The sequence below is a fragment of the Podarcis melisellensis genome, assembly GCF_964234715.1.
Source record: "Podarcis melisellensis genome assembly, chromosome: 4".
NCBI classification, from domain to species: domain Eukaryota; kingdom Metazoa; phylum Chordata; class Lepidosauria; order Squamata; family Lacertidae; genus Podarcis; species Podarcis melisellensis.
Genome location: NC_138531.1, coordinates 33,574,269 through 33,601,713, shown reverse-complemented (window position 1 = coordinate 33,601,713; position 27,445 = coordinate 33,574,269). Strand labels below are relative to the sequence as shown.

At 43.0% G+C, this 27,445-nt stretch overlaps 1 protein-coding gene across 2 annotated transcripts in view; it reads left to right on the top strand.

Moving 5' to 3' along the window:
• SLC9A7 (solute carrier family 9 member A7) overlaps positions 1 to 27,445 on the top strand; it is a 50,824-nt gene that overhangs the window by 13,950 nt on the left and 9,429 nt on the right. The window contains exons 2-13 of one of the 2 annotated variants that reach the window (XM_081907569.1): positions 5,678 to 5,877; positions 6,817 to 6,894; positions 10,553 to 10,629; positions 11,030 to 11,142; positions 13,220 to 13,325; positions 13,573 to 13,714; positions 14,596 to 14,701; positions 16,219 to 16,307; positions 17,073 to 17,186; positions 19,082 to 19,193; positions 20,348 to 20,501; positions 25,389 to 25,448. In XM_081907569.1, the coding sequence (XP_081763695.1) occupies positions 5,678 to 5,877; positions 6,817 to 6,894; positions 10,553 to 10,629; positions 11,030 to 11,142; positions 13,220 to 13,325; positions 13,573 to 13,714; positions 14,596 to 14,701; positions 16,219 to 16,307; positions 17,073 to 17,186; positions 19,082 to 19,193; positions 20,348 to 20,501; positions 25,389 to 25,448 (1,351 nt within the window). The remainder of the gene's footprint in view (positions 1 to 5,677; positions 5,878 to 6,816; positions 6,895 to 10,552; positions 10,630 to 11,029; positions 11,143 to 13,219; positions 13,326 to 13,572; positions 13,715 to 14,595; positions 14,702 to 16,218; positions 16,308 to 17,072; positions 17,187 to 19,081; positions 19,194 to 20,347; positions 20,502 to 25,388; positions 25,449 to 27,445) is intronic. The other variant, XM_081907570.1, reaches the window with a different exon arrangement.

Genomic DNA, 27,445 nt, shown 5'->3' with positions numbered 1-27,445 from the left:
GGACAAAAGTTTCCATACTGTTATCTCTTTTGTGTGATTGAGAGATATACTGGCAGGCAGAAATCAAGGAAAATATGAATCCTGTTCTGCTCAGCAATGATGCCTGATGCTCTTTTAGATATTTTGTCAAGGGAACGGAAATGAGCTTCTTCTGCTGTAGCAGACCAAATCTGACATGAATTCATACCTCATGTTGACATATTATTGTGATCCGTTGGCTTCTAGACTCAAAATGTGGCACTGGTACTGGTGGTATTATAGTAAACAATGTCTTACTTCATAAAATATGAATCAGAGAGACATCTAGGAAGATGGAGTTTTTAGTTTTAATTTTGTGCAGCGCCCCCCCCCCCCACATGCCATCTCAATTATCCAAATTCTAGAAACAATTTTCTGAGGCACTATGGGGAAGCTGGTTTTTTTTTAAAAGGATCCCTCCCCCTCATTGCTTGTACACATGAGGAAAGGGACTTTCCGAAGTAGAGCTGCTAATATTAGACTACTTAAGCAAGTTCTCCTATTCTAAAAGCTCCTGTTTCAAGAGTTGGTTATTTGAAATAAATGAAGTTTAAGTTAGAAGTTTTTAAATGGTTGGATGAGGACCAGAGTAAGCCCTACACAATCATGAAGCTTAAAGTACATTTTCAGCTGGGTAGCATGTGGTTTTATGGTGGATTATTATTATTAGTTGGAAAATCTGAATTAAATGGCCGGGGATTGGGGGGGGGGGCAGGCTGCTACTTGGATGAGGACAACGTCTTGTGGACCACATGAGATGCACTGAATCCACTTTAAGCTGCTGCATGTACGCAGCTTGAAGTAGTTGGCAGCACTTCAGGGGATTGTGGTGCTGATCTGTTTGTGCCATAGCAATGGCATGATTGCCTGAGTCATACACCAAAATAGACCCTGGATTCACACATCAGTATAGTCCTGTTGGCATTGAATGTTGAACATGTGATGGAGAGAGCAGGGTCCTTCCTTCTTGCTGTCCTCATCCATTCTGTTCCAATTACTCACTCTTTGCTCACTTTACTTAGGAGAGTGGCGGTCTGTGGGGGAGCCTGCTGTTTCAGTCAAAAGGATCTAGAGCCTTTTCATGTGCCAAAGTTTAAAGCTTGGAGATAAAGCAGAATCCTTATCTCTAGCAAACAGCTTTCCTTGAGTCACTGCAACTCTGCAAAATCTGAAGGCCAGGAAGGTGGAATGTCTTCTTTTCTCCCACCATTGCCGCCACTAAGTCTTGTGACGTTCCAATTGTGTTTTAACTCCCTATTAAAAGACATTGCTTCTATTTCCTCAAGCTTTTTTTTCTTGCTTCACATTCATCTTTTTCTCTCTTTTTTTTCTACAATGATAGGTTGAAAAATGACTACATGTTGCAAAGGAGAAATGGCACAAGGCCATTGTAGTGGATGGCTTGGACCAGGGAAACATGGGTTCAAATCTCTGCTCAGCTTTGAAACTTTCTGGTTGAGCTTTGATCAGTCACCACCTCACGTACATAACAAGGGACTTGTAATTAGATATGTGGACAGGGAGCTATGTAAATTTCCCCGAGCTCCATGGAAGACCTCTGATCAATTCAAAGATTCGTGGAATGGCACAGGCACCAACACCAGTAAACATACCCATTCGTGTGTCATGTGAATTGAGCTGCTGCCCACTCACAGGCATGTGAATACTGCCAATGGTGTAGTACTAATGATTCCGTGCTTCAGCGGTAGCCAAATGTGTTGCCCTTTGGATGTTGTTGAACTCTCAGTACCCTAGTCAGCACAGCCAATGGTCAGAGATGATGGAAGTTGTAGTCTACTGCCATCAGGAGAGAACCGAAGTCCTATCTAAGTATTTTATTGAAGCTGAGAAATAGGTAACAGCTTTGCGGACGCTTAACAGTGAACATCAGCTTATTGTGCTGAACACCTCAAGAAGACATTGAGGTAGTCAGTGGGAATCTACAGGTGGTTATGGGGAACCTGTTGTTTTTATATAATAACAGGACTTTTGCCTATTGCTAAATTCCTTTTCTCTTCCATACTAGTGGAAGAGAAGTGTGATACCACAAGACACTATTTGCCCCACAAACCTACACCGACGATTACAACAGCTTCTTTTACTCAAGGAATTTTTAGTCCTGTGTGATGGTTTGAGAGCTTGACAGTTTTTGGTTATGCATGTATTTCACATAGCCCAGTGGTGGAGCATCTGCTTTGCCTGCAGAAGGTCCCAGGTTGTTCAATTCCTGGCATCTCCAGGTAGGACTGGGAGAGACCCTGCAGAGCCATTGCTGGTCAGTAGAAACAATACTGAGCTGAATGGACCAGTTGGGCTGACACAGTATAAGGCAGCTTCTTAGGTAGGTAACTTTGGAGAAAGCCATGATTTATTGTGTAGATGCTCTGTTAGTCATAATCCTTTGCTTCCTTTTTTTTTGAATGGAACAAGAGTCCTTTGTTCATTCTCACCCGTGTACTTAAACGATTTTGCAAATAGGGGATATAAGACAGTTTGATTAATCACTTGCATGTTTCACTATCCAGTTGTCCTTGTCTGTCCTTTCTTCTCCTCTCCCCATTTGAAAATGTGTGTGGGTACAGCAAAGGCCTGCTAAATAGGTGAGTCATGAACTTGAACAAACCGGCTGTGTTGTATAAAGGAGGAAGAAACAAAATTTCCTCTCACTGAATTATCTTCGCAGCTGGCTGACATGGCCAAGGATTCTGGCACGGCCAACCACAAATATTTTTAAAATAGGCACCAGCCCCTGCATCGTGGGATGGGTTTAGAAGCAAAACACATTGTTGCACTTCCATGTGACATCTGTTTTTTGTCTCAACACCTGTGCTTCAAGCATACTTAATCTTGGTCATAGTAAGGACTAGAACAGTATTTTTCACACTGCTGAGATGCTTGATTTCAACATACTAGCGATGTTTCTGGAGCCACAAGCGATCCCCAAACTTGAAATTGTGCATCCGTGGCTCAGTCTCCCCTTTGAAAGTATAACTTGTGTTCCAGCTTAGTGTCTGTATAAGCTATTACCTAATTATTAGGCTGTGTGCTTGATTATTTTTAGAGGCAGAGCTTTCCTGGATTTATGCTTGCTGTTAATTTGTGTTAGCAGTTTAGCTAGAAAGTGGAGCAAGATTGCACAACACTTGCCTTCAGCAATCCTTAATTTAGCCGCAATGTGCATTGGATCTTATTTTATTTTTGCGTGTGGCATTTTGGTTTTTGCTATGTATTCAGAATTAATTTTTAAGTTGCAGGGAAGATGCATGCCCTTTGCAGTAGGCCTTTGAATCGTGTGTGTGTGTGTGTGTGTGTGTGTGTGTATCTTGTTAGGCTTCTTCTTGTTGTTTAGTCATGTCCGACTCTTCGTGACCCCATGGATCAGAGCACTCCAGGCATTCCTGTCTTCCACTGCCTCCCGCAGTTTGGTCAAACTCATGTTGGTAGCTTTTTTGCTTGGTTATTTGTAATGTGTCATGTAACACGTTCTAGATGCTAAATTTTCTGGGGCGAGAGGGACTCGCCATCTCAAGAGTCAACGTTAACATGCAAATACAGTGAGGTTGTTTACTGTCTGATCGGAGCAGGTACGTCATGCTCAGAATAACAAAATTCATTGTAGGCACTTTGAAAATAGTCAAAGTTTAAGAAATGGGCAAGGATGTATCGTACTTGTGACATTTCTATTTGTGTGTAACTGTATTGTGTAGCAAGTACAAACACACCAGACTACGCATTCATTTGTATTTTAGTTTCCTCTACCCTGAGTTGGCAAGACTTGTCTGACAGCAGCAAAAAACCCGAGCTTTTGGTGTCTTCAGCCCAGTCCTGAGGAATATTCTGCCAGTAGAAGTTCAGCAGGCGCCTTCTGCTTTAACCTTGAAACATTCACTGGAAAATTTTCCTTTGTTGTTGGAGATACCTTATCAAAGGACAAATCCATTAGCCCAAGTAGGCAGAACACACCCAACTCTTGGTTAGTACTGAATCCTGCTCTGTTTACAGTAGTTCTTTACAACTTAACTTAAAGTAAGTTTGAGGCTGGACTGGTGGCATGTTGGGTTAGTGGCTATTGGAGTAGGTGGAAGAATAAGAGAAGCTTAGGAAAATCAAACAACCCTACTTCTCAAAATGTGTTTTTAATAGCTCATTGTGGTGTATAGACTGTGGCCAGTGAGTCACACTTCCATAAGTCAGATTATCCTATGTTTTTGGGTGTTTATTCAGTAACACAAAATAAGAGAGCTGGTGATCATGTTTCAGAGTTGCTGTGACTTATTACTTCTTCTAGATGATCTGATTTTTGTTTAATGTGCTATGTTCCTCCTTTGCTATTTCTATCTTCCTATCTTCCTCTCTTTGCACCTGTGATACCTTCAGCAGATGGCTCGCTTTTCTTAAGGTATCTTTTAGTGAAATAAATAAGAGGCCCATACTTATATTCAGACTTGTTTTTGTTGCATTGTGTACCCTTTTTTGTGGGGTGGACAATCTTACTTGATGGCTAGCTTCATTTTATTATATTTCATTGTTTTGATGCCATAAATAATCTGGGAGCATCCAAGCATGCAGCATACAGTATCTGAAATTAAGCAGGTATGGTCCTGGTGTAACCCTGGATGAGAGACCTCACCTCAGGAGACAATTGTGTGTGTGTGTGTGTGAGAGAGAGAGAGAGAGAGAGAGAGAGAGAGAGAGAGACAGACAGACAGACAGACAGACAGCTTTGTGAATGTGTGTCAGTGTACCCTTCCAAACAGCTATTTAAATCAGTCAGTAGAGGATGAGACTCTTAATCTCAGAGTTGTGAGTTCGAGTTCCCCGTTGGGCGATAGATTCCTGCATTGCAGGGGGTTGGACTAGACTTCCCTCATGGTCCCTTCCAACTCTACAATTCTTCTAAATGGTTAGGTGGGCAGAGGTGGGTTTGGGCTATACTGATAGATTGCTAGCTGACTTGCTGTGGGATGACAGGAGTTTCTCACTCCTGCTTGTTTGACAACAAGAAGGTTCTGCTCTCCCTCCCTGCTAAATGAAAGCATTATAATCTCTGATCTGTAATAAATTTGTACTTCTAGAATCAGGCCATGCTGGTGTTCAGTAGGTAACTGGTTCTGACTTCTAAGCTGCCACTTTGCATCCGACTCCCATTTGATGGATTTCAGTGGTTCTAGTAAAAATCAAAGTAGGTCCTATAAGCCTGAGGTGTTCTCAGTGCTTTTGTTGTCATAGTACTCACCAATGTGAAGTACCATCACCTTTTTCTTTTCTTTTTTAACTGCCATTGGCAGCCATTTTGTGCTGCCACCCGCAGCAAATATGAGATATAGCACCTCATTTTTTAAACCCCCCCCAAAAAAGCATCAGTACAGAGAATACTTCGCTAGTTGGGCCACAGGTCTGATGCAATATAAAAATTCCTTTAGAAGAACAATGTACTCGTACTCAATTGCCTGCTTCTTTTTCTTTGTGCATGTTTAATATTAAAGCTAAGTGTTCTTACAGTGTGCCAAGCACACATTGTACCTTTGCATTAGCTACATAATCAGTCATGTGTCCATCTTTAAAAAACATAGTCAGTTCTAAAATCAACAACAACCTGTTGACATCTGTATATGCCTGATAGGATATAAAACTCAAGACGTAACATCTTCTCTTTCAGGGCTCATTGTTGGAGTGATCTTGAGATATGGCATACCTCCCACCAGTGGCCGTGATAAACCGTTAAGCTGTTCCCAGGAGGACCGGGCTTACACAACTTTGTTGGTCAATATCAGCGGGAAATTCTTTGAATACACCTTAAAAGGAGAAATAAGTCCTGGAAAAATACACAATGTGGAACAGAATGACATGTTGCGAAAAGTGAGAGCTACCTTTTTGTTAACTGTGGCTGTTTATGAATGCATTTATTTTTGTGCTGGCCTGTTTTCGCAAGTCTCTTTCAGATCTCAGTATGTATGATAATATGTGATACTTTCATTGTAAGGTTCTGTACTTTGCAATGTTGTTCAGATGTGGTAAGGAGATCCATTCATCTGGATTCCCTTACCCTTAGCATTTAAGAACTTATGCTTACTGGTTCCTCCAAGGTAGTTTGGTAGGTCTGAAAAACATCAAACCATTGACACTGGACTATCCAGAATAATCATTCCCCATTCTTCCTCACCTTGGTCCTGTAAAGTAGGTTGCTGGTCTCAGTGCAGTGTGGAGCAAAATATCTTGTTGCCCAAGGTTATTTACTCAGTTCAATTCCTTAGAACCTAGATTTTCTTTTTTTGTTCAGCCTGCTGATTTTAAAGCAGCCCTTCACATCCTTAGGTCCCTCAAAACTTGCCACACCCCCAACTAGCATGTCTTATTATGACCAGGGATGGTTGGAGTTGTAGTCTGACAACATCCGAGGACCTAAGGTTGGGAAAGACTGCTTTGAAGGTCTGGGAAGGGCAACCAAGCTAGTATCTTTGTCTCTTCTGGAACACCTATATGACCACTTTATTATGTGCCCAATATAATCCTGGTTAGAAAACAAACAAACAAATAAATGTCACGAGAGTGATGGTTGTCTGAATGAACCCTAGACCGTGGAACACTTAAAAAGAAAAAGAAAAACCTCTCTGCAGGAAACTGAGCATGTTATAGCTTATTGGAATGAACCTGTGTTCCCTGATCTCTAGGAAATGATTGGTTTAATATAATGGTGAGAGATCGGCATAGGAAATCTGTAGGTAGACTGTAGATGTTTTGAGGATAGCCACCTGGAAACATTGTCTTACAGCTGTTTCTTCTGTGTTTTCTTTAAAGGTAACATTTGATCCAGAAGTGTTTTTCAACATCCTCCTGCCTCCCATTATTTTCCATGCTGGCTATAGTTTGAAAAAGGTAAGCCTGAAACATTTTCTGAACAATATTGCTCTGCCGGTATGGACTTTGGTCCCGAGAGTAGAATACTCAGCTGTTAAAACCTGCCGTATTTTGAGGCAGAGTTAAGTAACTCCTACTGGCTTGAATCCATTCAAGCAAGACCATTCCTGCAGCAGCAGACCATCTATTCTTCCTCCACAAATGCTGAACTGTAGATTTTTATTCTGTTCTGTAGGTTGTTCCTATAGGTCCCCCCAAGAGATTTGTGAAGTTTGTTGGGTTGCATGGAGGAAGGCTGCTTGCAGGGAGCCTTTGGTCTATGCCAGGGATGTCCAAGAGGTAGATCATGATCTACTGGTAGTTTGTGGTGTGTCCATGGTAGATCTTGCCCCCCCCCCCGAAAGCTCAAGAACGTTGGCTCCCTAAAAAAAAGCTCAACTTTGGTAGATCACCACCAGGTTTTTTATAGTGGGAGTAGATCTCAGTCTCTTGAAAGTTGGACATGCCTGTTCTATGCCACGTAGCTTGCATAATGCTCCCTGTTCAGCCTTTGGCATAAAGGCCTGTCTCTAATTGATAGGACTATAGGGTTGTGAACCAAAAAAAAATGCACCAGACCTATCCGAGGATAATATTCCATAGATGAGGGGCCACTATTAAAGACACTTTCCCTTGCTGCCACACACCATAGCTTTGCTAGTAGGGGCACTATGAGAAGGGCCCCTGTTAATGACATCAGGGCATGGGTTGGTATCCCAAACCATATCAGTAAATTATACACACAACCCAGATGGATACAACCTCATCTTCCAACAATCCACATACTCCTATGATCTTTGTTTTCCCCTTAAGAAATAACATGAGCAGTTGGGACTCATTAACCTGGGAAGGTAGCCCATCCAAGAGAAGGAAAACTCTGGTCCTAAACCTCAGCTGCCTTGTGGGATACCTTTGGAAGAACAAGATGCTAAGGAGTAAACCCTACACAAATCCAGAGTGGAGTTCCTAAGATGGATGGATGGCGCCTAGTATGCCTCCTTCCAGCAACTCCCACAGCTAAGCTGGTGCCAAATGTATCGCTCTGATTTCCTTGGGACCACATCAGAGAAGCCAAGAGGGGGGTCTTGTTGTCTGGGCAGCCCAGGACCTCCATACACACTTCTCAGGCTTGCTCCCCAGGGAGGTCACTTCTGTGCTGCTAATGCAGTGGTTTGATTTCACCCGCAGAGGCACACTCCATTGTCTCTTTGTGCCAACAATCTGTGTTCAGGTAAGCAAGCTTCTCAAGCATTTACGGTACTGTAAGACTAAACAACAACAACAACAACAGATGCACTAAGTTGCTCATTGTTTTGAGAGCTCACTATAGTTAATGGTTGCTGAAGCCTTAATGGCTGCATTTAGTTCATGTTGTAAATTGGCTGTGGGCGACACATTACAAGCCAAGCAGGGTGTGAGAGGAGTTGAAGGAATAGGTTTCTTGTTCTGTTGCACCAAGGCATTCTTATGGATTTGCTCTGGTGAATTTGAGCCAGGTAGACCTTCATTCAAATCCCCTTTCACCCAGTTGAGTAGTTTCATGGAGAATTAGGAATGTAGCTCCCTGAATTACAGCAATTGTATCTTATGCTGAATGGGGCTAACTGCCTCCCATGTCCAAGGTATATGTTTATGTTGCTTTCTGCTTCACCGAAGCCCAGCATTGAGTCTCCTTAACGTCCTTTCTGATGGAACCATTTCTAAACAAAGTTATTTCCTCTAGTCAGTTTCATAGCATGGATCTCACTTTCACACACTTGCTCTCAACCAAATCTTTTTTTTAGGAATTCTCAGTCTGTAGTTAGCAGAAACTATACTCCCTGGAGTACATGCTACATCTTCTTCTACTCAGAAGGCTTAGGCAGTGGTTCTCAACCTGTGGGTCTCCAAATGTTGTTGGACTACAACTCCCATCATCCCTGAGCTCTGGCCTTGCTAGCTAGGGGTGATGGGAGTTGTAGTTCAACAACATCTGGGGACCCACAGGTTGAGAAAGGCTGGCTTAGAGGGACTTAGATGATGTCCTCAAAAACTGCTGCCTTTTGTTATGGATTGTTTATTATCCACTGAAACACGCACATGAAAAAGCAACCTTTTTGCTCCTTTTATTTATTTGACTGATTCTTTGCATTGCTTACGCTTATTGACTTCTTGGTTAAATAAACCTGTGAGCTGGAGGGAGCCGTGATTAATCTTGCTCTTATTAACCTCTGCCCTCTTAGCCAAGTCCCTGAGAGGTAATATGCTAGCCCTCCAGGCTCATTGGGTGGTTAGAGATGGGAGTCTGGCAGAGTTTCACTGGGTACCCCAATTAAATCTCTTTCCCATGCACCCACATACTTGAAAACCAAACGTGCTGTTTAGCCTAGGGCAGTGTTTCCCAACCTTGTGCCTCCAGATGTTTTTGGCCTACAACTCCCATCATCCCTAGCTAGCAAGACCAGTGGTCAGGGATGATGGGAATTGTAGTTCAAAAACAGCTGGAGGCACAAGGTTGGGAAACACTGGCCTAGGGGATGGTGACAGCTACTCTATTGTGTTTGTCCAACTTGGTGAAGTGGTAGGCCTGATCTGCAGTAGATGGCTCCATGTGGGCTTTAACCATCAACCCACTGGGTGTTGCTTAGGTTATTAGCTGAGGGAGTGTTGCAGCAACCTCTAATCACATAGGGGCTGCCCTTTCCAAGTGGAGCTGCGGGTGCCCCTCTTTCCCTGCAAGAGCAGAAGAACCTGTAAAGTGTTTCTTGGAACGCTTGGGGAGAAGAATTAAGCTTCCTCTAAGAGTGGTCTCTTGCTTAGGAAGCTTTTCAAAGCACTGCTTGGACTAGATGGATCCTGTCTGGAGAGTTGTCTGATGGAGCAACGAAGAAGTTCTCCACCAAACTTCTTCCTGCTCTTGCTCAAGCCCAAGGCATTTAAACAATGCCTTTGTAAATCCACACTGTTCAGAATGGCACAGCTTCACTACTTGCTTGTCTCTTCCACACCTCTGTCTGGGGTTCTGTGCATGATTCCCTAAGGCACTGGGGTTTTGAGCCTTGATTTGATGGCCAGCCTGAGCCATCTATACCAGGCAGTCCCAAAGTACGTGGAATCAAAATACGACTCAGACAAGACTAATAACAATCTCCCCGATATTTATTTATTACAAAATTATGCCACTTCTTATAACAAAAGTCTCTAAGCTGCTCACAATAAAAACACAACATTCAGTGAATTTTCCTAAAAATGAGATAAAAACAAAATGCAGCTATATCTCATAAATAAAATTAAACAGTACAGGAAAGAAAATTGTTAAGAGGTGTTTAAGGATCGTTACTGACTTTGCCTCGTGAATTGCTCAAAGGAGAGCGTTCCATAGAGTGGGTGCTATTATCAAGAAAGCCCAATTATTCATTGTCACCAAGTAACAAACTGCCTGTTGTGGAACAATGAGCAGGGTCTCCTCAGAAGATCAGCTTGGTTTTTTGAAATGTTCCCTATATTTCAGAAGGATTGCACAGTAGAGTTGATTTTTTTTTTTCTGTTCTCAGAATAGAATGTGACTTAACTAGAGCACTGAGAGTGTTGCATTCTTTGGAGTTATAGAAGCATTGCTTCTATATGGTTGTTCCTAACCCATTTTTTCCCTCTACAGAGGCACTTCTTCAGAAACTTGGGGTCTATTCTGGTTTATGCTTTCCTAGGAACTGCAGTCTCTTGTTTCATCATTGGGTAAGTTGAGTTTTGAGATACCATTTAGTCTCGTGGGATATAATTTTGGCATCTCTTTATCACCCATTGTTGTGCCTTAGCTCCTCCAGCAAGATCAGTGAGAATATGTTGGATGCATAGAGATGCTGTAATCTCTTACCTCTCAAATAAACACGCATACACTGGGTTGCGTGTTTGTCATCAGTAATAAAGTCAGTCCAAAGAGAAACTCACGCTATTCTCTTGACAGCAATGTATTTTTAAACTTATTTTAATATTTTATTCTACAATTTGTCATGATGAAGGGCAGGTAATTTTTAAAAATGATAAATTAAAATATTGTACATTTTTATAAATAAATATAATCCAGAACAATCTGGTTTAAATGCTTCACTGAATTCTTCTTTCTTTTTCCTCCTAGGAATCTTATGTATGGTGTTGTAAAACTAATGAAGCTTGTGGGGCAGCTCTCTGATAAGTTTTACTACACAGATTGTCTCCTTTTTGGAGCCATTATATCTGCTACTGATCCAGGTATAGACTTCAGTTTTAAAAAATCATTGGTTTTTTATGACACTTTTTTTCCTTTTTACTGTTGTTGTTGTTTATAGGATGAGAAGAAATAGTGTTAGGCAATTATGTCTGATCTTTCCCCGTGTCACAGAAATGTCTTTCCCCCTTCTATAAGGGGTAAGAATTGGAAGATTAAAGTATAAACATTACAAAAATCTATAGGAGAAGTGTGGTTGATGGCATTATTATTTTTAAATGCAGTATAAATTTCCTGTCTGGGAGCCTTAAAAATGGGGTAAAATGGCTAAGAAAAATGAAAAATGCACAAGGAGTTTTGCAGTGTGGCTGTCTGCCAAAAACAGTCCTGCAGTGGTAGTGATACAAGTATTTCCTTATCTCTCCCCAACCATAGTTTGTATAGACCTGGGTGGAGGGGGAGCTCTTCTGTATCCCTAACAATGTGGGGATCTGCTTGTATGGATTCTTTCCACACTGTCAGACAAGCATGAGGAGACCTATGCAGGAGGAGCCAGTGGCATTCATGGCCCTTTGTGGAAACTGAGGCAATTTATAAATAACCTTGTCATGGCCTCCTCTGACACTTGTTCTGGGGCTTCTTATGGGCTGCGGGAGAGGATTGGAGGAGGGGGGAAAGAAGCAGCAACATTATCTTTCCCCCTCATATTTGTGCCAATATTCTAGGGTGCATTGTGCTTCTAATTATGCCTGCTGCAATGCCTGCATTCCATTCTAAGACAAAATTGCAGACTTTGGGGAGGGGGCAATGCCATCTTGTCTTGTTTCCCCCCCCCCATTACCATCACCCCCTACCATACCGTTGGGTTTAACACAGAACTTTGTGAAGAATTCTGGAGAACTCAGACGTTTGTTCATGGCTTTTTGGTTGGTCCTAATAAGGCCTTGGGATGTGGGTGGCGCTGTGGGTTAAACCACAGAGCCTAGGACTTGCTGATCAGAAGGTCAGCGGTTCAAATCCCTGCGACGGGGTGAGCTCCTGTTGCTTGGTCCCAGCTCCTGCCAACCTAGCAGTTTGAAAGCATGTCAAAGTACAAGTAGATAAATAGGTACCGCTCCAGCGGGAAGGTAAACGGCATTTCCGTGCACTGCTCTGGTTCGCCAGAAGCGGCTTAGTCATGCTGGCCACATGACCCAGAAGCTGTATGCCGGCTCCCTCGGCCAATAAAGCGAGATGAGCGCTGCAACCCCAGAGTCGGTCACGACCGGACCTAATGGTCAGGGGTCCCTTTACCTTAATAAGGCCTTAGTGTAGCTTTTGGGGTGTCCCGTCCCCCCTCTGCAATGAGCCAACATGGCTATGCACATTTTAAATCTGGGGTAGAGGAGAGGTGCACTATTGCAGAGGCATTACCCCCTTGTGGCAACAGTAAGTGTTTACCATGTACTCAGTGAGATAATGCCAGATGTCTCCACATGAGGTCGTTTGCTGACTAAATGTTCCCCATGGGGGAACTGAGAAGGTACTGAGTTGCCTTGTGATAACTTGAGCACGTGCAAAATGAATGTAGGCACTGGGCCTTGGACAGATGTTTAGGAGACCCGGTACTTTTGTGTGTGTGACTGTACTCATGAGTAGTGATGTTAAAATCTTTTGGAGAATATTCTCGAATATTCTCGATTAATGAGATGTGTACATTTAAAGCAGCTTTGTGGACAACACAGAATTTACAGTATGTGGAGAATGTTCTCCGGAGAATTCTCTAGCAGAGAATATTCTTGAGAATATTCTCACCTCATGTCACGACTCAGGAGTATTGAGTACTATCACCTCCTTTTCTGCTGCCCATAGCAGCCATTTTGTGCTGACATTGGCAGCATCTACAGCAAGATAAAAAACCGGGACCCCTCTCTCTCTCTCTCTTTTTTTTTTTAAAGTACTGATTAGACCTTTCACCAACTGCCAACCTGTATTAAACACCGTTGGTTTCATGGTTGTGTTATAGCTTGATAACATTCACTGCATACGAAGTCGGTAGAGAGCTGTTTCTTTCCTGCTCAAAATCACATATACAGTAAGACCAATTTTTAGTGCCTTGTTCTTCTCTTTTCCCAATTGTAGTCACTGTACTGGCAATTTTTAACGAACTTCATGCTGATGTTGATCTCTATGCACTGCTGTTTGGAGAGAGCGTTCTGAACGATGCCGTTGCTATTGTACTATCTTCGTAAGTAAAAAAAATTAAGAGTTTTTGATGTGTTATGTGAAAGACCATTAATACAAAATGAACCAATTCCTGATAGTCTTGTAAATCAGATTTGGAAAGACTGCTGTTTTTGCATTTGCCTTGAGATCATTTGCGTGTGGTTGGGATGATAGATGGGAAAGATGCAGCTCCTAAGATAACTAAAGGAGGAAGAATTATGTGGGATAAATATTTTGCTCATTGCTGCTTCTTGTCCCCTCTGTTGCAGTTCTATTGTAGCATATCAGCCCACGGGAGGAAACATCCATGCTTTTGATGCAGCTGCCTTTTTTAAATCTGTTGGTGTTTTCCTTGGAATCTTTAGCGGCTCGTTCATGATGGGAGTAGTGACAGGAGTTGTGACAGCTCTGATATCCTTTTTCTGTTGAATGCTCCCAGTTTTTTGTGTGTGTTTTTTTGCAGATGCCCACTCACTTTTGACTTCATTCTCTGGTGAAAGCAGCATTTCCTCTTATCTACTACAATCTTCAGGTCTTCTGACTGTAGAATCATAGAGATCGTCATGCCATTAAAAAAAAAAACACTTTACTAGAAAACTGCACTGAAATATAGACAACTTTGTTTTACAGGTAGATCAGTTTGGAGGTACAGTAGTCATCTGCAGGCAAAGTCTCCCATCCTAAGAATGCTGGAATAGGGATGAGGGGGAAAAGGCAAGAAGGCAAACTGTGAAGCAAGACAGCCGTGAGATCGGAAGCCAGGAATGTTGACAAGCAGAGACTCCCTAGTAGAGCAGTGATGGCCAAACTTGGCCCTCCAGCTGTTTTGGGACTACAACTCCCATCATCCCTAGCTAAAAGGACCAGTGGTCAGGGATGATGGGAATTGTAGTCCCAAAACAGCTGAAGGGCAAGGTTTGGCCATCACTGCCCTAGAGGGAGACAAGGAAGCCAAATTGATGTGTTCAGAATTTGGCTGCTGCCCAGATCAGGCGTGGGGAACCATTGGCCTTCCATATGTTGCTCAACTGCAACTTGTAGGAGCCCCAGCAAGCACAGCCAGGGGCCAGATAAGACTTGTAGTTTAGCAACATTTGGAGAGAGCTGGTGAATACCCAGCTCTAAGCATTTATAACTTGGCCAGGTCAAGGAGAACCTGTGGTCTACATTTGGAGCTACAGTACCATCACATGAGTACTAACTCATCACATTCAACCCTTTGGGAAGAGTTCTAATAGCTGTAGAAAATACCTAATGCTGTAATTTTTGTGATTCCTTAACACAATAATCACGTAACAAAGTTCACAAAACTGCATTGCTTCCCCTTACTGGAGACTGCACTCTTTTTTCTGATGTCTTGGAGTACATTCTTGCTGGCTGAAGCTTGTGGCTTTACAGGTAAGATGCTTTGATATATTAACAGGCTCTGGAATGAATAGATTTTGTGCTTATACAGTAATTGGTATTATTATTATTGGCAACATATTGGGTACTCACGTTGTCACCTTTCAAATTACACTTGTGCTGATGTTACGAAGTTGCATAATATGCATAATATAAATGCATAATATGAATCTGATTTCTGGCGGAATCTATTTGGCCAAATGTAACATGGAAACGAGTGATGAACATATGATAGTTAGTACTGTATCTTTTGGCCCTTGAAACTAGATTGCCTCCACATTGTAGATGTCCTGACATATATCTCCTTGTAGAAGTCATGCGTTTTTACTGGACATGGAACTCCTTTTAATGACCGGAGCTGTTACATGTCCTCTTTGTAGATCTTCTTTTTTCACAAATGGCTTTTCTAATGTATTTTGCAATGTGAAGACTTCCTTGCTGCAATGTCAACAGATGACTGGGTGGTTGGAGTGCTCTTTATTTATTTTTATTTAATATAGGATTTTTATAGGTCCACACCGGGTTTGGATCCAGTGGATTTTTGACTTTGTGGTATGGAATGGGGATCTCTTCTTCAGTCTGCTTTTGATACCCCCGTCAATTTAAAAAAGGATTGCAATGTTGTATGGAGTCAGGGCCTGCTTTTCACAAAACACTGGGTGGCAAAGAGCTTTTTGGATTCCCAGCTGTAGATTTTATTCTCATTGCCTTTATAGCAGAGAGATTCACAACACATAAACCTTAAGAGGAGCCAAGGGAGTGGATGCCTTGTGTTCATTGTTGTTGAAAGGAGCAGAAAGCCTAGCGGAAAACAGACTTGTGTTTTCATAGAATTGTAGATTTGGAAGGGACCCTGAGGATCATCTAGTCCTGCAATGCAGGAATATGCACCAGTCCCATACAGGGATTGAACCTGCAACCTTGGCATTCTCCCCACCATGCTCTAACCAACCGAGCCTTCCAGGTTTTACTTGCATTTCTCCAATATAAATAGCTGATTTGCTGGCCATCCAGTTCTTGGCCAGTGCTGATAAAGTTCACGCAAAGCCCTTGCATGCCAAGCCCATTTTGGGTTGATCTCTCCCTATAAACATACCCAAGAGAGACTCTTTTAATCTTGCAAACCCTTAAGAAATATGAGGCACAACCCTGGGATTTGTTCCTGGCAACAGGACTGAATCATGGAGTATATATCTGCCTGCCTGCCTTTGGAAGAGTGCAGAATGATTTCCCTCACCTAAAAATTAACAGAACCTGGTCCCTGCACCCATGGGATTATGGGACTACCTTTCCAGTACAGGTGGCAAAGCGATGATGCAGAATTAAGCCCCGTTACTTCTCATTGGAACACAGGGCAGGCTCACTGGAAAAGATAACCCACAAAGATAGCAAGTATATATCAGAATGTAATGCTTCAGGATTTAAAGAAGATTGATATGAATACTAAGCCAGAAAAGAGATGATGTCTGCATTTAACCTAATGCTGCTTCTTGTTCTGTTTCTCTTGGCAGGCGTGGTATCTGTCCTGTTCTGTGGAATCACACAAGCTCACTATACGTACAATAATCTGTCTGTTGAATCAAGAAGCCGAACCAAGCAGGTGAAAGAATGTCTTCTTAGTTTTGCTTTCTCTCTCTCTCTCTCTCTCTCTATATATATATATATATAATAAGGCATGCTCCTCTTCATTCATTTTGAATGAAGGCTGCTGATACCTGGTAGAAATGGTTAATCTCACAGTTGATGAATGCTTGATTAGGTGAAGTGCACAATTGGGAGGGTCTTATGTACTCCTGCACTTGCAAGTCTGATTAGTACAATCTAGAGAAAGTATTTTGGACAGTAATATGAAAAGTGTGTGTCGAGAAATTACGGCAGTTGCTTTCATTGCTTTTTCACCACGCTAATAAGAGTGCATTAAAAGCTTGGTGGTGGCTTCTTATTATTATTATTTAAAATCTTTTAGTACCTTAGATTTGCTCCCAAACCAGAAAACTACACAAGCAAATTTACAGTTGCTTGTCTCTGTGCTTTTGCACACTTCTTGGGCAGAGAAATTGTTTTTTTAAAAACAAGGTGTGCCCACAGCTATCTGCATGCATGCCGCTTTCGTATTTAATTGGGAACTGTATTTTTATGCCAAGTTGCAATTCCCAGCACCCTCAGCAAACTACCATTTCCATGATTTTATGGCAGAGGGGGTGAAAGGTGCTTTACAATGTATGTAGTGCATGCTGCTTTAGATGGTTTGTTCAGAATAGGCTGCTCTGAAAAGCTAGTGTTCCTCTTGGTAAGACATGTATATTGCGTTAAATTCAGTTGGCAGGCTTCATGTTTTTTCTCCCTTCCCTAACTTCCTTTCCAGCTCTTTGAAGTGCTGCACTTCCTGGCTGAGAACTTCATATTTTCTTATATGGGCTTAGCACTCTTCACTTTCCAGAAGCATATATTCAGCCCCATTTTCATCATTGGAGCTTTCGTATCCTTTATTGGGTTCTTCTGCATTATAACATGTTTCTCGGGGTGTTGCACTTCTGAGAAGCCAGTCTTGAAAGGGGAGGGGGCGGATCTTTGGAGCAGCTGAGCTAAAGGAACTAAAACTGGATGAGAAAGGGGGAAGCCCTGTTTCCCCCAACAGGTACCTGTGCACCTATAGGGAGAAAACAGGCCTTTAACACCTTGTGTGTCTAGTAGTACTTTCCTGCAAATGCCATGGTAGGAATACTGCTCTCTCAACTATGCTGACTTCTGGGGCTTAAAGCCAGGGATTCTGAGGTGCAAATAACAAGTAAGAATTAGAAATTTGCAGAGGAAAATGGGAAGGTGAGGGAAGAGATAAGACGCTCCCATTAGCCAGTTCTCGCTGCACTGCCTTATGAGGAACAAACACATACACAGAAACCATGTCTTCCTTGTAACCCGAAGCTCTGCTCTCTGAGGTAACTGCAACCTAATTCCTCTTGACAGTACTTTCCACCCAACCTTCCACTGATTTGGTGGCACACCTGAGACTTCTCTGTTGGCCCCTGTGTTATAACATTACAAGAATATTATGTGGAAACCTTATGTTAGGCTTTTTTTCCAAAAACCGTCTCAGTACGGTGATAACTTAGAATCCTTTAAGTTGTACAATGAACATTAATAACAGTGGAATATCCTAAATACTGAATTTTCCCTGAGCAAACAGCCAAGGCTCTTGTTTGTTTTTGCTGGCATTCTTAAGAAATGGAAAGCAGCTTTATCCATGTGGTGTGTGTGAAACGGGCAAGCGGTCTCAAGTTCAGTCCCTGGCCTCTCCAGGTATAAACTGGGAGAGAACCACGTCTAAAATCCTGGTGAGCTATAACTAGCCACTGTAGGCCGTGCTGGGACTATATGGAGCAATGGGCCTGACTCACTATAAGGCAGCTTCCAAAGGTAAGGAGTGAAGAGGATCCTGGTAAGGTTCACACATATGTGCACAGTTCATGAGTAAGAATCCTAGAATTGCAGAGTTGGAAGAAGGACCCTGCAAAGCAGCTGTCTCATACGGGAATCAAACCTGCAACCTTGGCGTTATCAGCACCACACTCTTAACTGAGCTATCCGAGATGAGCAAGAATTTCCCTTGTTTTTGAAGAGACCAATCCAGTTCTTCTTCCGTTTTATCTCCTCTAAGCACCGTTTGTTTGGCCTTACGGAACAGCTCAAAAGCCTGTGTGAAGGTTTAAGAGGTGGAAAGTGCCCACATGATAAATTTTGCCCTGTAGGAGTGAGCGATTCTACCCCTCATATTAATGCTAATGTGACACAGACTCTGTTCAGTATGAATGCAATTCTAATACAGTGGTACCTCAGGTTACAAACACCTCGGGTTACAAACTCCGCTAACCCAGAAGTAGTACCTCGGGTTAAGAACTTTACCTCAGGATGAGAACAGAAATTGTGTGGCGGTGCGGAAGGCCCCATTAGCTAAAGTGGTACCTCAGGTTAAGAACGACGTGACACAGATTTTCACTTGAGTGTGTTTGACTCAGCAGTGAGGGAAAGCCATGTGGGAGTTAAGTGCACTCTTAACTCTCTCTCTCTTTCTTTAGGGTGCCTCAAACAGAATAGCAGCAAACAGGCTTCTGTGTACTGGAGGGTTGTTAAGCAAGGGCTGCCTCCCCTCCCCCCTTTTCTTAAAAACACACACACAAAAACAGCTGTAAGGGAGCAATAGTTACAGTATAGAGATACTGGCTTTACCTGTTCGGAGCCACATAACAGCAGGTTTCGAAAGAACAGGAAGAAAGGTTCCTGGGTTGGAACAGAACACTTCAGTTTAAAGAAACTACCTGATCATAGTGTGGCGTAGATAACAATATTGGATCCTTAACCAAAAGGTGATGTTAGATAGCTGTTTTCCTGGGACGAGCTGCACACATCTACCCTCTTTCATTCTTCTTGAATCTGGGCAGAAGGCACAAGATCAGCTGGAATTTCCAGCACATGCTGATGTTTTCAGGTAAGATGATAAGATCAAGTTTGTAATCTTATCTCATCAACAACACAAAGTTCCCATCTGTAGATACAGGTATCACAGATATATAGCCAGGGTTTTTGTGGGAGGGGGGCAGGATTTTTTTGGGGGGGGAGAACCTCAGTTTGCTGTGTATTTTTATTGATTTTTATTGATTTGGGCTTGTCTCCTCCTACCTAGCATGCCCCTCAAGGGCCTCCTCTTTTCTCTCTCTCTCTCTTTCTCTCTCTCTCTCTCTCTCTCTCTCTCTCTCTCTCTCTCTCTCACACACACACACACACACACACACACACACACACACACACACCAAACTTCACAAAGGGTGACTATTTTTTCAATAAATAACTTCAGTGTTTCATGTAAAGTCCATCAGATTTATTTATACCCCCCACTTCTTGAGAAGTGCTGTAGGGACAGAAAGGTTTGAAGCGGTGGGGGGGGGAGGGGGAGCCAGAGCAGGCCTTGAATACAGTTGTAATGCTGCTTGCCACCTTGGATGGATATCTAAAATAATAAAAAGAAATAAATGCCTTATAGTGGCTCAGGATAGGGAGGACGGGTTTTGCGTTTCCCTACCCTGTGGCTCTTGTGATGTTGTATTAACTGCTCTTTGTCGAGGTTTCCAAACTCTGCAAAAACCTGGAAGCAGACTAAGTTGCACATGTCTTGTCGCTCCACTGATTAACAACCTCTCTCAAGAGACTTGAGCAGAAACCTGCTTCCTTTGCATAACATAATTAGTTACTCAGAGAGCATATTTTAGGGCATCTTAATGGGTAACTGACAGCTTATTTTTGGAATGGAATGCCAACAGCCCTTAACACTTAGCTCAAGAGACATATCCTCTTGGGGAGGGCCATAGTTCAGTGGTAGAATATCTGTGTTGCTTGCAGAATGTCCCAGCATCTGCACCTAAGACTCTCTGCTTGACGAATTCCTGGAGAGAGAAATGGCTGGTCCATGTGATTCATACTGGGCTAGATGTGCTTCTTATGTTTACTGCTCCCCCCCCCCCCCAGTCTATATGACTTGGGCTGAAAACGCCTTAGCGTTCCAACTCTAGGTTTGAGGGGGAAGTATCATACAAAACAGCTCTTGTATTGTCAGGTTTTACATTCCTCTCACTTGTTTATCTACAGGACTTCGAGGAGCCATGGCATTTGCTCTAGCCATACGAGACACCGCAACTTATTCTCATCAGATGATGTTCTCCACCACACTCCTCATTGTCTTCTTCACTGTTTGGATCATTGGCGGAGGCACAACGCCCATGCTCTCATGGCTAAATATAAGGTGCCCATGTTGAATCTAAACTGTACCTTTTTCAGCGTCACGTTCACATTTTTTAAATAACAAGGAAATAACGCGAACTGCTTGATACGTACAAAATCAGTGTCATATGCATTCGATGTTTGGCTTTGCATCATAGGAGAATAACTGCTTATAACAGAATTGCATAACAGCAAAATCTTGCTGTTCATTCAGGGGTTGAGCATTTTGCTTGCTTCTTAATACCTAGTCATGTTTGAGGTCTGTGTGGGGTTTTTGCAGGGTTAGGTTACCAAGATCGTGGTAGCTCACAGTAAGTGGTCACAGTTAAATAGCAGAACCCTATCCTCTGTTATAACTTGTGGGATGCTGGTGCCTATCAAATAACATGAGAAGCTCATATATCCCACAAGGGGTGCGGGGCATTTAAGAACCTTCCTCTGCAATCAGTAGAGCAACACATTTATTTCCTGTTTGCCTGGCACAGTTCAGATACGTTTCTGTAAGGCGATACATACAAGCAGAACATTTGTACAAGGGGCGGGGATTGTTTTACTCTTCTATTGCAAGTTAATTATTTATAGGCTTTGTACTTTCCCGACATACAGCTTCTGGCGTGGGAGCAATATGTAGTCAGATGCTGGGGAATTGGCAAATTTGCTTGTAGTTTGTAGTGTACTTCTTGTGATCTTGTTTGGTCTTAATTTGTCATCTAGTAATTTCCCATTTTCATAAGTTTCCAATGAGGTCAATAGGGGTTGTGGAAGCCCATTGACAAGAAGAGGACTCTGGTTCTGTACTGTGCTAAATGGCTTTTCATAACAAGAAGAGTTTGGATTTGATATCCTGCTTTATCACTACCCGAAGGAGTCTCAAAGCGGCTAACATTCTCCTTTCCCTTCCTCCCCCACAACAAACACTCTGTGAGGTGAGTGGGGTTGAGAGACTTCAAATAAGTGTGACTAGCCCAAGGTCACTCAGCAGCTGCATGTGGAGGAGTGGGGACACGAACCTGGTTCACCAGATTACGAATCTACCGCTCTTAACCACTACACCACACTAGCTGTCCTGCAAGCCTACTGCTATCTAAATAGAACTGTTCGGTTTTCTGTATTCTTGCCAGTGTATCATAAACAAAGATGTTGCAAAAGTTCCATTTCCTTCCCTTACCCCTTTGCCTAACCCAGCAATGTTTTTGAATGTTTCCTGGCTCTCTCTTACAAGTTCACCATTAGTTATGCACCAGGTTGTGTCCAAGCATCCATCTGGATGGGAAGCAAAAAACAAAACAAAACACTTAGTGGGAAAAACGGCTTAGCTTTGCAGTTACAGATATGGATGTGTCTGTCCATGCTGTAGGAAACTGGAATGTGAGCTCTTCCTTGAGTGTGCTAGGTAGGCTTTCTTGACATTGACTGGTTTACCAGGTCTGACACTTATTTGTTGCTGTATTTGCTCTTAGCACGCTGAATAGGAAATATTTAAGTCAGGATTGATCGCTGTGCTGAATTGAAGGAGTGAGAGGCTGGGCCACTGATTTCAAACTTAATATTGGTACCCTTCCTGGAAACAAGTGTCACAGTCCTTTAGTTTGTGCCACAGGCATGGGAATGTACTTCAATATTGGACGAGCATTCTGGAACTCTGTATACAGTTCAGTGTAACATATCTTCCTTTTGATTAGGTCTGCTAACCTCAGTGTGCTAAATTTGACCTTAGAGCTGCAGAAGAAATAATTCCAAGCCCCCATCTGCATTATCATACCGCTTTTAAACAGCCATGCTTTCCTGCAAAGTGCAGATGAGGCTGCATGAGATGAAACCTTCAGTCCAGGAGATGGCAGTCATGCGCAACATTAAAATACCATGCGAAAGAAAGTTGGCTGTTCATGGAGATCCTGCTGCAGAAAATGTCTCTCTGTACATTGCAAGAGAGTGGGATAGTGGCTGATAGCTGAGGATTAGACGCTCAGGACTCTGCACAGTAGGAATTGGAAGGTTGGTCTTGACTTCGCATGCCTGGCAGTTTGCTGCAGAGGTACACAACCTGTAGCCCTTTAGATGCTGTTGGACTAAACTCTTAGCATCCCTGACCATTGGGTGTGCTGGCTGAGACTGATGGGAGTTGGACAGCAACATTATCTGGAGATGTGCAGGTTCCCCAACGCTGGGGTACTGTAATGTTTGCTGGAAGAATGATGTCTGGCTGAAGGTGCAGTGTCTGTTTCAAACCATCACTATCAAGAACAAATGTGGAAACTGCAGATAGCACTTCCATGAGACATAGTGCCAATGCACTGCTACAGTCCTACCCACACTTAGCAGTTTGAACTCTGGGGGACTTAGAATGGTAAAGTTGGAAAGGACCAGGAAAGTCATCTAGTCCAAACTCCCTGCGATGCAGGAAGCTTTTGCCTAACGCGGGGCTCAAACCCACGACCCTGAGATTAAGAATCTCATGCTCTACCGACTGAACTATCCCAGCTTCTAAATAAATGCATGACATCAAGCGGCTATTGTGACATGGCTATCTGTAACGAGGTTGTAACTGTCTGTTGTGACCCACTAGTCTGTATGCAGTGAGTGCAGTTACATTTTAAGCAATGCCTGAATAGGAGAGCTTAAAATCCGGTTGTCTTCAAAACCTTTTGCAGTTCACCCATCTTGAGAGAGAAGGGGCTTGAGCCAGGAAACCAAAAAACCGCTGGCAGCGTTTTCTTCTGCAGAAAACAGCTGACTAAGCTAGTTTTCCTGGTAGTTCTCAGAAGAAATTAAACTAAACTGCAGCTAAATTCTGGTGTTCATTATGACCTAACGAAAATGAACTTTCGTTTTTAAAACGATTGCTTTTGGAGACAAGCAGTTGCCTTAAACATCTATGATATGTTTGATCTTTTTAGAGGGTGGGGGGACATATTGGGGTATGGAAACGAAATGGATACATTTGAAGTGTCTGTAATTTCCTCCATTTTCAGTGTTTACACTGTGAATTCCATTGCTTATGTAGTCAAAACAGCACCACACATACACTCACATGGAGGGTGTATCAGTAATGTTGAGGATACTCCAAGCTTTGCAGAAGTACAGTTTTTTAAAAGAGAAAAAAAAATCCCATAGAGGCTGGGGAACTCCAAAAACAGCCCAATGAGTAGCGCATGAGACCCTTAATCTCAGGAGCCCCACATAGGGCAAAAGACTTCTGCATTGCAGGGGTTGGACTACAGTTCTATGATTCTCTGTGAATATACACATCGGCCATGGGCACTGTTTCTCTGAAGGCCGCTGGAGACTGGCGCGCTGAGCCCTTGGAGGAGGAAGCTGGCAAGTTGTTCTAAACCAAGTTTTGCCTTGGTTCATTTTGCTGTTTTGAGGCAATTGCACATGCCAAGCTTCTGCTTGTGCAACTAACTGAATCCAAGTCCCATGAACACAAGGGTTTCAGTCTCTCTTCTGCATTTTTGTGTGAGCTAAATAGTTCCCTTCACGTATAAGAGGTCAGGGGAGCTGCAGCACAATATACAATTAGGACACTTTGGGGTCAAGGAATGCGATAGAAGGGCAGTTGCACCCTTTCTTGTCTCTGCTGATGACACTGCTATAATCTCGAGTCCTTATTAGTTATCATTTACTAAGAAACTCCTATTGTGTTTGAGTATACACCATCATTTGGAACTATATGACCTGGCCGCCACAGTCTGTCTGTGCCATAACAGTTCACATCTAAATCTAGTCCATCCATAAATGTGCATGGGGATCCTAGCATGTAAGAAGATCTAGTTCTGCTAGATCAGAATCTAGTTCTGCTAGATCAGAATCGAGTTCTGCTTATCAGAACATTCTTAGAATCTTCAGCCACCTAGCTGAGCTTTCTTCCCCAGGAAGTGTCAGTTTCTGAATGTGTCAGCAGGAAGGTTAGGGCATATGCCTGTATAGATATATATTGGGTTTTCTTTGTGGTTTGTTTTTCCCCACCTTGTTTTGCCACTAAGCTATGGTCACGTGGCAGTACGGATCAGGCACGGGGAAGTTAATCTGGAAAATCAGAGTTGGGGTTTACAAGCACGGGAAGGGAGTAGAAACCTGAGAAAGAGGACCTTGAGGGGAGTGGGAGAGACAAAATGGGGACGGGGGAGAAGCAAAGGGCATTTGGGAGAAAGCGCAGGAGTCAAGAAAGGAGATTGCAACCAGGAAAAAAGGAGGGGGTGGAAGGAGAAGACTGCGTTCCACATAAATTGGCAGAGAAGCACTGAGGGAAGAGTCAGGAGGGAAGGAGTTACAAGCAGAGGGCTTGAGTGAAGAGGAACCTAAGAAGACTGTAGAGCAGGCACAGGCAAACTCCGGCCCTCCAGATGTTTGGGACTACAATTCCCATCACCCCTAGCTAACAGAACCAGTGGTCAGGGATGATGGGAATTGTAGTCCTAAACATCTGGAGGGCCGGAGTTTGCCTATGCCTGCTGCAGAATATAGGAATTGCAGCCATAGGCGTCTGGTTTGCTGCATTGTCCTTACTTTCTGGCTTTCCTTTTAAGTGTATAAGACTTGTATTTTTTATGTTTGTGTTTGCAAATGTGCTGAGGCCCTAGGGAGGGGCTTGTTTGAGAGGCAGCGAGAGAGAGCGCAAGAGCGCGTATTTGTTGTTGCAGCCTGGAGTGTTGCCTGCTGCGTATGCCTAAAACATTTATTATTTCCGCAAGAATGATGGAATTGGTATTACACTAGCATTTCTCTTCTGATTTTATTGACGTGTTTGTTTTTTAAAAAACATTTTAGTATTATGGTTTGTGTGTGTGTGTGTGTGTGTGTGTGTGTGTGTGCATAAAGCTGCCCTAAGAAACTTTTTGGGAGGGGTGGGGTGGAAGGCAGGGTAAAAATCTATAATTAAATAAATTCCATTCTTGTGCTGTACTAGAGTTGGCGAACATGTTCCATCGGTGGAAGAGATGAATGAAAGCCGCTGGCTGTACTTCAGGTGACAAATAATAGTTCCATTGGTAATGAGCTTTACCTGACGCTTGGCTTTCTTCATCTTTCTAACCTAAGGTATATGCACTCTCTGTCTGCTGTTGCATGTCTTGCCTCTTAATGCTGCAGGATTCCTGGATTTTCTGCAAACCTTGCTTCATGTGGGTTGAAAGAATGCAGTAGCTGTTATCTACAGTCTCTTAACCTATAAGTTAAAAAGGAGTGCAAAGATTTAGAATGAAAACATGCATTCTAGGGAAGTCTTGCAATTCAGATAGAAATCGTGGCGCGTACTTTGGCTAAATTAGAACTTTCTGAATTAATACCTGAGCTTTTGCTGTGCTGTTCTTGTGAAGCACCAAGAATTTTATCCTTCATTATAGCGTATTAAAGCAAGCCAGTCTGATCTGGAAAATTGACATTTGTTTCTTAAGCACTGTGTACACAAAAGATGCCCATAATGGTTGACTACCTAGCAACCATAACATCCTAATAACATTCCTAATAACATCCTTCCGGAATATCAATTCTAAGCAAACGCAAATATTTGCATTAAGAAATTTTTTTGTATGAACGTTATACTGGGGTGCAACCAGCTTGTTTTGTTTTTTTACTTAAAATTGAACACAAAAGGCTATTATTATTATTACTACTACTACTACAATATAAAAGCACAACAATACATAACATGGTACCAAACAAAAACAATACCCCCCTACAGTTTAAAAGGCCATAGGTTGTTTAATTAGCCAAGGCCAGGGAGAAGAGGAATGTTTTTGCTTGGTGCCTAAAGATATGTAACAAAGGTGCCAGATGAGCCTCCCTGGGGAAAGCATTCCACGAATGGGGAGCCACCACAGACAAGGCCTGTTCTCATGTTGCCACCCTCTGGACCTCTCTTGGAGGAGGCACGTGAAGAAGGGCCTCAGATGATGACTGCAGGGTCTGGGTCAGTTCATATGAGGAGAGGCAGTCCTTGAGGTATTGCAGCCCTGAGTCATTATGCACCAGAGTGGTTGCATAAGATTGTACTGTAAAGGTTTTTGGAAGATCTAGTTAGGGTGGTATTTAGCTGGTATTTGATGGAATACCCACTTCCATTTTCAAAGGACAAACATGGGGAGGGAATTGTTATTTAAATTTGCATTTAATTAAGGACTTCCAGGTACCGAAAAGTAAAAGGGTTGGTTGCAGCATTGCCCTTCCATGAATGGAGGATCTTCCTTTTGTGGAAGGTGGAGGTTCCTGCTGTAAGAGCAACAAGATAAAGTAATTTTTACTAATCCCTGCTTTTCCCCTGCTGTTCTGAAGATTTCCTCAACCTTCCAAAGCAGATTTTTGTGAGCGGAAGGTCATCCGAAAAGGGGTTAGATAGGTTTTGCTTGGGAAGCAGTTCTAGAGTTTGGAAGCTGCCACACCAAGAAGCACCTTTATTTGTCGTCCACCAAGTTTGCGTCAGGGACGCGGGTGGCGCTGTGGGTAAAAGCCTCAGCGCCTAGGGCTTGCCGATCGAAAGGTCGGCGGTTCAAATCCCCACGGCTGGGTGCGCTCCCGTTGCTCGGTCCCAGCGCCTGCCAACCTAGCAGTTCGAAAGCACCCTCGGGTGCAAATAGATAAATAGGGACTGCTTTCTAGCAGGAAGGTAAATGGCGTTTCCGTGTGCAGCTCTGGCTCGCCAGAGCAGCGATGTCACGCTGGCCACGTGACCCGGAAGTGTCTTCGGACAGCGCTGGCCCCTGGCCTCTTGAGTGAGATGGGCGCACAACCCCCGAGTCTGGCAAGACTGGCCCGTACGGGCAGGGGTACCTTTACCTTTAAGTTTGCGTCAAGCTTTGGTGGGACAAGAAGAGGAGTTTCTCTCAAACACTTGAAAACCTGGACAGGCTGATGTGGGAAGATGACCAAGTAGACTAGTCCCAAGTCTTGAAGGGCTTTGTAGTTCCTTATCAGTACTTTGAGTTGTCCCCAGAAACAGACTGGTAGCCGGCGAAGCTGTTGTAACAA